At 41.4% G+C, this 10,503-nt stretch overlaps 2 protein-coding genes across 7 annotated transcripts; both read right to left on the reverse strand.

Moving 5' to 3' along the window:
* Positions 1 to 3: 3 nt before the first annotated feature.
* si:dkey-66a8.7 (PI-PLC X domain-containing protein 1) lies at positions 4 to 3,676 on the reverse strand. Of its 2 annotated transcripts, none has more exons than XM_046391303.1 (6): positions 3,230 to 3,676; positions 2,753 to 2,889; positions 1,906 to 2,034; positions 1,672 to 1,827; positions 1,409 to 1,592; positions 4 to 1,313 (listed from the first exon to the last, which is right to left on the reverse strand). In XM_046391303.1, exons 1-6 carry the CDS (start codon positions 3,309 to 3,311, stop codon positions 1,069 to 1,071), a joined length of 933 nt encoding a protein of 310 aa, XP_046247259.1. In that variant the 5' UTR covers positions 3,312 to 3,676; the 3' UTR covers positions 4 to 1,068. The 2 variants fall into 2 exon arrangements, with proteins under 2 accessions (XP_046247259.1, XP_046247258.1); XM_046391302.1 differs by having other exon boundaries at positions 4 to 1,316; positions 3,230 to 3,675.
* Positions 3,677 to 4,267: 591 nt separating this feature from the next.
* Positions 4,268 to 10,217, reverse strand: plcxd1 (phosphatidylinositol-specific phospholipase C, X domain containing 1). Of its 5 annotated transcripts, XM_046391295.1 has the most exons (8): positions 9,496 to 10,217; positions 9,210 to 9,388; positions 7,754 to 7,896; positions 7,539 to 7,667; positions 6,506 to 6,679; positions 5,842 to 6,022; positions 5,490 to 5,750; positions 4,269 to 4,963 (listed from the first exon to the last, which is right to left on the reverse strand). In XM_046391295.1, the coding sequence occupies exons 1-7, from the start codon at positions 9,612 to 9,614 to the stop codon at positions 5,506 to 5,508; spliced, it is 1,170 nt and encodes a 389-aa protein (XP_046247251.1). In that variant the 5' UTR covers positions 9,615 to 10,217; the 3' UTR covers positions 4,269 to 4,963; positions 5,490 to 5,505. The 5 variants fall into 5 exon arrangements, with proteins under 5 accessions (XP_046247250.1, XP_046247252.1, XP_046247251.1 ...); XM_046391294.1 differs by having other exon boundaries at positions 4,268 to 5,750; positions 9,496 to 10,216; XM_046391296.1 differs by having other exon boundaries at positions 4,268 to 5,750; positions 9,210 to 9,385; positions 9,496 to 10,215.
* Between the last annotated feature and the right edge of the window lie 286 nt (positions 10,218 to 10,503).

Consider the following 10,503-nt stretch of genomic DNA (forward strand, 5'->3'; position numbering starts at 1 on the left):
AACTTTAGTAAAGAACAATGTATTTTCTTGCAAACATATCCATTGCAAATTCAGAACATTTTAATTGAATGGAATAAATACAGAATTCCAAAGGATATGACGTTTATGCACGCTCTTGAGTGCCTTGCGTGCCCCTCTTACTCCCTTCCATGGCGTAAACAGCGTGCTACGCTAGCTAACATTAGCTGAGAAATGTAGTCCGCGAATGTCAACAAAAGACCAACAAACAACACAGAGAAGAACACAAATTCTAAAATAAAAGCTGTGCTGTAAGGCTGGCTAATGTTAGATAGCTAATGCAGTGAAAGTCAGCTAATTTATCTAAGGTACATGTCAGAGTCAAGGAAGGATTCTCAAACGGCTCAATTTCAAGGCTGCTATGTCATTGAATGCCACCAAAAGAGTGTTGACAGATTTTTCGAGGCTGCCTGTATGTATCCTTGGCGCACTGAAGGTACCATCAATTGAAGCTGTCACTTAGGCAGCCTTTATAGAAATGGTGAATGAGAAGGGATGGCATCACAGTATGCAATATGCACGAAAGGTTGGAACTCTCCAATGATGCACACTCAGTAGCTTGTTCCAAAATATGTGTCCCCCGAATGGAAGGAGTCTTGCATAGTCTCTTAAGGGCCTGAATTACCAAGGAACCATCCCTAAATTTAAGAAGCACTGCCAGACTCAAAAGGGCTGATCTGGCCGGTGGATTGGTTGACTTGCCATTTACAAATTACTTTGTCAGCTGGTGTTGCAGGCTACCTGGCTGGCTGTAACTTGGCTGCACGGTGTCAGTTGCTTTGGCTGATGGAGTAATATGCAAACAGTTAGTTAGCTGGTTAGTGTCACATGTAACCAGCAGTCCAACTAACAACTTCAGTCTTGTGGAAGGCGTGTTTGTTGAGTACAAATGTGAGCATACGCAACAGGGCAGTGATTGCAGTTAACTTACCTGACACTTGTGTTATTAATAAGAGGGATTTTCTCAAAGTTAGACACTGAATCTCCAATGCAGACAAAAGTGTATATAAATAATTGACTGAGATGTAGAAAAGATAAATAATGTTTTTATCAAACGGCTTTCTTCTGCAGAAGTTTTTGGTTCAGTGCAATGATGAGAGAGCAGAGGGGGAGTGGACCCACAAAGTCTCCTGCAATAATGTTAAGGCAGGTGGGGTCTGGCCCAGGTCTCTGGTCCATCAGCCATTTCCTCAAACACTCCCAGTTACTGAAGGTCAGTGTCCGCAGGGATTGCTTCGGGTTCTCGGCAATGTAAAACCTGTCAGCTGTCAGGTTCAGGCCAGAGACAAAGAAGCCTTCTGCGGGGGAGGGAAAAACACACAAGTTTGTATGTTCATGAAAACACCAGAATTACAGAAAAAACACACGCCACAGCGTAAATAAAACTCACCTGGACGTCCCAGGTCTTTGTTCCTGTCCAGGTAACTGATCACTCCCTGTGCTGTGCGCTGGTTGGCCCACCAGTAGGGGATAGCAGGCCACAGTTCCTGATGTCTCACTGCAGACTGGGAGTCATAGGACAGGACGACCTGGTAACCAGATGCCCATAGACTCCGCAGGGTCAGGACTGATTCCTGTGGAGGGCAGGTTAGGTTGTGTAAGACACTGTGCTGTTTTCACACACTAAATCAGCTGCACAAGGAGAAAACTCACTTTCTGGGGACAGAGTTTTGAGCCAAACAGCTTCTTGAGGGATAAAATAAAGGCTTGATGGAGTTTGTCGTCAATTCCCTCAAAATGGCTGCAAGCAAGGATAACAATCTCCTTTGGGTGAGAGTCCAGCCAGGTGGCAACAGACAACAGTGTTTCCTGTAAAGGAAGGATACTTACTGTGAACATACAATAACTGTGCAACCCGAAACTTTAAATTGAGATGATTATTCTCACCAAAACTGTTAAATGTGTGTAAATGATGTGTGTGAAGTACAGGTCGCTGGATGGATCGTTGGATTTGTGTGCAATGCGGAGGTCGAAGTACCGAATCCCCACGGAAAGTTGATCCTCAATGCTTTTGTCCTGAAAGGACGAGCGATTCATAAAACATGAGCAAAAATACATTTACCGCAATCATTGCTGGTAACATGTTTGGAAACAACACATGGAAGTACATTATATAACAAGAATCTATTAGAATTTTACAGTAATTTATCTAAAATGGTTAAGTGGTACAAACAGATGGTCCTTCTTGATTTCTTGTTGGGAGACATTTGCTCATTCACAAAGCATATCGCTGATTTTTTTTTTTTTTTTTTTTTTTAACAGGGAATGATTTATCCCCTCGCTTTTCATCTTGATTGAAAAAATGCCTTTCTCATGTGGCATATTAAAGTTTTTTTCCAAACATGCCACTTAAAGTTGCTTTAACCAGTTTATAGTAAAGATGGATGCTCAGAAAAACACAGTCACGTGTGGAGCTTTTCAGTTCTCCCAACACATCTGTGATTTGTGTTGCTGAGGTACTTTGGCAACACCACAAAGCATGTTAAGCATCTGAGATTTAATGACAGTGCAGAATATGCTGAGGTTATGCAGCGATGGTCTAAAGAAGAAGGAAGGTGCTGCTATGGCGAGACTGAATCCTTTGACACAGACCGGCACTAACCAGGCTTCACACAAACACCGTAGCAATACCTTCTTACTCCCATAGGGGTCCTCATACCACTTCAATACATTTTAATAAGCACAAGTTGTCTGGCTACAGATGCTTCACATGCTCTGCTTATAGCACACATACCTGAGTTGTAGCCCATTTGAAAATGACTGGTCTGGTAAAGCAGTAGAAAAGTTTATCCAGGAGCCTGAACCAGTCTGATTCAGACCGGACCAAAGGGGAGTTTATGTCCAGACAGTAACTCATGGCATCATGGCTCCCTGAATAAACAGGTGTGAACAGACACATTAAAGCTTTAAGAGTTCCTTAAACTGGAAAAAAAAATGGAAAAGATTTGTTTCCACACATTCGAAAAAATATATGAAAGAAAAATAAAATGAGCCGATGGAGAAAGTTAAAGAGGTTAACAGAAAAACAGGAGAAAGCATGCACAAGTAACTTAGAGAACCTGAGCTTTACTGGGATAGAAGAAACAACAAATATCCAAACTTATAGTAGAGCTAGGAATAATAAAGCTGTCCTACTTGAATGTAGATTTGTTGTACCGTGCTCCTTTATTCTGCACTGGTAAGAAACATTACAAAAGGAGAAGCGGTGTACCTGGTATGGCCAGGTTTGTCAGAGGAATGTCCCACAGCTCCTCGGGTAAAGCTGACATCCAGTCCTGGCAGCTCAGATCCATGTCACACAGTCAGCCACAGACCAGCAGGAGACTCACTAAAACCTGCTCTGAACAAAAGATATGAGGAGCCGGTTTAGCTTAGTCATCATGTGATCGATCCTGCCTCCTTTTCTATGTCTAATTCCTCCAAACGATCGGCGGCAAACTAGTCTGCTCAACAAACAAAAGAGGAAGAGGAGAGGAGGGGGGATGAAAGTTTGAGTTTCCTGATTCTTCCGCGCTGTTGGAGGTGTTGGATGACAGCTGCGTTACACTGAGTCTCAGGTGTACCACAGCAGCTAATGGGATCCCGCTGTTACTGGACTCTTCGGTAAAACACGGCCGCTTGTATTTCTGTGTAATATGTGACTCATTATTTTTATATTTTATATTATTATTATATTATTATATTCATTATTTGTAATGAACTGAAGATTGTGTAGCCCCAAAGACTTTTCGTGGTTCACCTTGCGGTCTAGTAAAACTCTATGGCAAAACTTCCCAGGTAGATTCTGCGATGTGATTGGAGCAGACGCAGCCAAACACAAGTTCTCTGATTGGTTGACCTTTGTGGCACATTTATAACGTGCAAAACTTTGAGCATGCGTGGCTGGGGCAGACTGACGGAAAGTCTGCCGAGGTAAGATATTTTTTGGGCACAGACTCGATTTTTGTCAGCTCAACCATAAGTTTTATGCACACAATTTTGTATTTTTCCCCAAAATACAAGTTGTGTGCTTGCAAAATGTATTTTTGTGCGCTCAGAAATGTCGCGCATTGGCTTCAATTTAAAGAGTGGACATTTACGTTGAGCAGGGGATGAACCTTTTAAAGTGTAGGACCAATGACCTCATATTACTGGAAACATGTTGGTAAGTGGATTAAATAAAATTAAATCTTTTTATTTTTATCAATACATTTACGTCATTTCATATACATTTTTTAATTGTATTTCTATTGATGTAGTATAGTATAGTAGTATAATGCAATAAAGTAATCACACTGATTGACAAGTGGACAAGATTCCGTTGTTAAAACAGTAAAAACCTAACTTAATTGTGAAATGGAGTATGACTGGAAGGCACAAAAGTAAGCAAAATCTTTTTATTTCATCTTAAAATTCAAATATTAATAATCCAAACACAGAATAAGCAAACGGGACTATAAATTGGCATTTTTTCTTATATTTAAAATGCAAACTCAACATTTCAATTTAAATTGGGTAAATTTAATTTAATTCAGCATATTAAAAGTCTATGATGATCCCAGTGGCACAGTCCAGCCTCAACACTAATAATTTAACAACCATTCCCTTCCATTAGCGATGTATACTTTTATACCCCAGGCTAATAGAAGCAATTGTTTGGATATTCATGTCATTTTCTTATGTTTTACCTCTGAATAATAGACCTTTACATGAATATTTCGCACTGCACAGATTCCAGATCAGCAGAGTTTCATACAAATGATGTTTACGACATCACAAACGGGAAAACCACATACTGCAAGGAAAGACGGGAGCTTTTTTTTCCCACTGTGGCCTTTTAGCATCTGAAAGCACCACAGACACTTCCTTTGGGTAAATGAAACTGGCTTATAAATGCTCATCTTTATTGCAAAAGCTCATCTCCACAGGCACAGTGGTGCAGCATTAGTTGAAATCGAGGCTGAACCTGTTGGTTAAAGTACATTATAAGCAGTAATAACAGTCAGAGTTGGGTTCATGCAAATAAGTTATCCATGCACTTGGCCATTCATTACATTCCCTCTTGATAAATAATGTACGGCAGGTGATACAGTTTAGCTACTTGCTGCCCACATGTCATAATTTGATAATTTAAATAAGTTTGTGGCCTTATATTACAGTCAAATGTGCTCATTGAATACATTGTTTGTGCTTACTCATCTAAAATGCCTATATTAAGGTTGAGACTAGTTGTTTCATTATTGCTTTGGTCACTGTAACTAAAACGGGCCACCTCACTGACCGGTGAAAACTGATACAGTACGTTGCATAAATATTATTAATAGCTGAATGTAAACAAACAAGTGCTGGTAAAAATACCAAAAAGCAGCTCTAAACTGAATTGTACACTTTACTGCCTCCAATAAGTGCATTTATATGCATATGAAGAATTCAAGTATTTTCATATCACTCTTAACAAAACAGGCTTGTGTGTGTATCATGCTGTGAATCACATTTTATGGTGAGAAGTCATGAGGACCATTTCAGCAGTTTCTCATTCAGTGTAACGACAGTTGGTACAAAGTGGCTCTCTGTGATAAAGTCCCCAGCAATGATGTTGAGAGAGCCCACTTTGGAGCCGGGAGTCTGCTCTCTAACCCAACTCAGCAGCGTGGGGTACGTGGACATCACCAAGTCCTTCAGGGACTCTGTTGGGTGCGTGCAGATGTATTTCAGGTCCTCTGTCAGGTTAATTCCTGTGACAAAGAAACCTCCTGCAGCACAAAACACTGTACATTAAATTTTAGGATTTAAAGGTGATTAGTAAACAGTTTTATTCCCAAGCTGACAAAAACAGCAGAGTACCTGGACGGCCATGTTTTTTCCTGTGCTCAAACTCCTCAATAAGAGCCTCAGCTTTGCATTTGTTGGCCCACCAGTAAGGAATATGTGGCCACAGGTCGTTGTGACAGCTGGCGATATTGTGTTCATAGGACACAATCACCGAACAGCCTAAAGCCCACAGGTTTCGAAGCGTTAACACTTCCTGAAATCAACACAATAGCAAACGTAGTTTCATTTACAGTCAAATACTTTTGACTCTATTTGAAGGGTAAGGCTGGCATTATTCCATACTTTTATTACTGTCAAGAAACCGATGATAAGACCAAAATCAGCAGTGTTAGTTTGTAATCTCTCTCAGTCTAGAGACAGACCAAGGAAGCGCTCTATGCTCTGACTTAACTACCCTGACAGCCCCAAGTGCGCTGATTCTGACAGATCAAATTTGAAAAAAATGAAAAAATGAATCACAAATATATAGCTTAAACAACTGGGCACTGTAGTTTTTAGAAAATATTACTCAAACAGGAGTAAAAAGTGAACTTGTTGGGGATTGTTTTTCACATTTTGGTGCCCTTTAGAAGCTACACAGACAATACCCGTCAGTAGGATCAATTCATCATTGATCTGTTCGCTGACAATAAGAAAAGAGTGGCACAAAGTGGCTTATGGCCAGCCGTATTCAGACCTGCAGGAGATGTTGTACCGTTTTGGGGCAGAGTTTGGAGGTGAATATGTTGCGTATAGCTGTGAGCAGCAGCATGTGGAGCTCCTGGCTCAGGCCGAGGAAGTGGCTGAAGGAGAGGATAACCACTTCTTTGGGATGAGCATCCAGCCACTCTCTTATCTCCATTAGAACGGTCTGCCAAGAAAGACACAAGTTACCATTCAGTCTGTCTCTACAACAGGATTCAGTACTTAAATGCACAATTCACAGCCCTATTTCAGAATCTAACAGCATGGATCACTGCCAGGTTTGGTTATCTGGCAGTTCTTGATTGATCAGGTGAGACTAACTTGAACTCAAATGAAATATCAAATGCATAAGCATTAAACTGCGCTCACACTCACACTTGGTCTGGTATGACTGGTGGACATAACCACATAACTGATTTTATGACTGAGTTAACAGACTCACCTAATCTTCTACAGTTACTGTTACTCAACATTCTAGCACTTACTATTTGTTTATATTTGTTGTTTGTGGCTGCTGTTCAGCTAATGTAACATACAGTAGGCTTGCTTTAAAGGTATAGTATGCAAGATTTGTTGGTTGCTGTTTGTAAACACGTTATTCAAACCTTACATTTTCTGTGCTGTTATTGGCTAAGGGCGGCACAACACCGGCAGGGTCTCTGCAGATAAATGCCCTGCCACACACTTTGCAGTGGGTCATAAATGACGATTAAGAAGATTTACTTTTGTTTTAATTGCCTTTATGAACAAGATTCTGAATAAAAATTCTGTATTCATATCGTTATTCATATTGTTGATTTCACTGTGACAAAACATTCATAGCTAATCTAATTAAAAAGCAGAGACAGGATGATTTAGTATCTCACTGTAGTGATGACTGCTGGACACTAAACAGTTTGTGGTTTACGGTCTCTTTATGGTATCTTTATGGTTATCGCTGTAGACACAGATGGCCTTCACAGGAGCGTAAATTTAACTGTGGCAAGAACTTCGTGGACATTTGTATCAGCATGCCATTACTTCACCTCCACGCTGAGTGTGGTGTATACTCCATGGTAGAAGTACAGATCAGTGGAGCTGTCATTGGGCCTGTGTGCAATCCTCAGGTCACAGTATCTGATCCCACAGTCCAGCTGCTGTTTGATAGTATGCTCCTGCAAGACACACAAGTCAGTATAAGAGGCTTTTCATTAACAATGAGTGAAAACTAAATGGTATGTTTATTACTGTCATTTATTACCTGGGTTTTTGCCCACTTGTACACAAAGGGGCGAATGATGGGCTTCATGTATTTGTCCAACTTTTGAAGCAAGTCTGGCTGTGTAAGGTCTACAGGAGATCTGTCATTCGTGTCCAGACAGTAGGTTAATGCATCATGGCTTCCTATGTAGGAAAAAAATAATAAACATTATCATTAATAGACATATTGTTTTTCCATGAAATCACTACGGTGGCCCTGAGCACTGCAATCAAAGAAAACACAGATAAATACACATGAAACAAAAGCAAATGAAGGAAACATCCTGACTTATAGGCCAACAGATATGCACCGTAGCAAAACCCGCTGCTGTTTCTGTATTAGGTTTTCTGTTTGCTGTTGTGTCGTGGGGACTCAGAGCCGAGGCTCAAGACCACAGACATTAAATTCAAAGTTTAAGCTGTGTCTAATTATTTAAAAAAAAATCTTCTCTCTTCCAGTAGAATCATAACCGGGAGCAGCGAAGTCTTTAATGTCGACAAAAAAGCAGAGCAGTTCACAATGTGCATGAAGTACACATGAAGGGCTCTGAATAAAATGGCTGGAGACATTGCTTTATATACCTTAGGGTTTGGTACTTTCCACGCCTGTTGTCCATCCCTTTACCATCTTTATTTTTACACCATTAAGTCATCTTTTACCCTGGGATGGTTGGGGACTTTCCACAGGCTTCATTTTGATTTATCTTGCACCTGCTTGTCTAATCCTTGGCTGTTTCAGGGGTTTTCAACTTTATTTTTTAATTACCGGTACTTCTTAAACACAAATTACACCAATCTTTCTCTTCCCCAGGCCTGTTTCCAGTTTTAGCCTAAGTTATTGCCAGTATCAGACACCATTATTTCCAGGCCTCTTTGTATAATATTTTTTAAAAATAATTGTTGCAAGATTACAATAAGATGTTCTTTTCAGGCTTTCTGAGATTGCATAAACAGTGTTTTACCACTATACAGACAGTTGTACCTTTTTCATACAGCTGTATCTTGCTTTTCTTTCAATCATAAAGAGAACATAACATGACCACTTCATGCTATCATAAGGCACTGAATACTACATCTTTAGTTCATCACAACTTACTTAGAAATTATACCACACAGTGCACCTCTGTGCTAAACTGGTGAAGATGCTCCCATTAATTTGCTTGGGTTCAGTCTATTTGCATGTGTTTTCTTTAGCTGCAGTGCACTGAGCTCTTGGGGCCACCCAACAGATTGGTAAGTGCCTTGTTTTATTAATGGGCATTTTGTTTATTGTATTGTTGTCTGACACGTGAATGTACTGAGCTGCCATGACAACTTAATTTCTCTCCAGGGGTTAATAAATTCATCTTGTCTTATCTTATTATTAACATATCAGCTAGGACAGGACTTCCCTTAATAACACTCAATTTCCAACCACTTCCATCATGACTGTGGTGTGTTGTTACATGGCAGCCTACCCGGGATGGCCAGGTGGTACAGCGGGGTGTCCCACAGAGCACATGGCAGGTGAGACATCCAGCTCTCCATGGGCAGCTCTCCCAGGCTCAGCTCGCTCACTCCGGACGCAGAGGACATACTGAACTGCAGCTGCACCCCGTCGGTGAACACGCATTCAGTGGCACAGAGTGAGATGCTGCTGTCACACCAGCATTTTTTTGTTTATTTGGGGTAGTAATCTCATTAATGACGGACGGAAAACTTCAGTAACCTGAGAGCTGTAATTCCTGTCTATCTCACACTTACTTGATCAAACTGCTGCTGCTGCTTTCTGCAATCGCCAAATCAGCTGAACCAGCCAAACCACCATAAATGGGAAACACGATGACTAAAACTACAGGCGTGCGCCAGGTGAAGTCGTCCATCCCACAGAATTACAAAATGTCACGACTGTGCATAAAACATGCATGACGAGATTCGGAGATAAAGCGTGGCAGCTCGCAGTCCTTTTACACCTACAAAGCCCGGGATGGCGAGGACAGCGAGCCCGGCGCATTTTAGCTAAAATGATCTATTATCCATAACGATCATATATCCACGTATGACCTGCTGTCCGCTTCAGGTGCAGTGTGTCCCTCGGTTCAGCGGGTGTCTGTCGGTCCTCCGAGGTGCAGACCGTGCGGGGAGGGCGGCAGCGCCGCGCCTGCTGACAGACAGGCAGATGCAGAGAGGCGCTTCTCTTAAAGAGCCCGCTGACATGTGGGATACAAACATGGCAGGAAACGCCAAACATGATGCGGCCCTGCCCAAATCCGCACAAGTCATGTCACAGCAGGCGTTTCCCATCAGCTGGTGATGGCAAAACACCTGGTGAAACGTCACTGAGGGGCGTGGCCAAGCATAGCCGCTGATAGCACAGCGTGATAGAGTCAGATCAGGTTGAACTAGTGATTGCAGTCTTTGCCCTGTGGTGTTTCCTTGTAAACATGGTTATGTTCAGTGTATCCATAAAGTGAATGTTTCCTTCCTCATAAAACATTTGGAATTTAGCTTACAGTTGTCATCTTCTGCTAAGCCTGTTTTTCTTTTTGCCTTTTTTTGCCTCAGAAGGCATATGTATCTCGTTGCTCACTTTAAAAATGAGGACCAACTTACAAACATGGCTCTAGCACTAGAAGAAAACTTGTTTTGGGTGGAACAATAACATGTCATTCCAGGAGTGTCTTGGGTCTGTATGGTATTTCTGAGTGACACAGGACAGGCAGGAAGGACACAGTGATGGGAGGGGTTTGATTTGAGCAGTGAAAAGTGGGC

The sequence above is a fragment of the Scatophagus argus genome, chromosome 6 (genome assembly GCF_020382885.2).
Source record: "Scatophagus argus isolate fScaArg1 chromosome 6, fScaArg1.pri, whole genome shotgun sequence".
NCBI classification, from domain to species: Eukaryota; Metazoa; Chordata; class Actinopteri; family Scatophagidae; genus Scatophagus; species Scatophagus argus.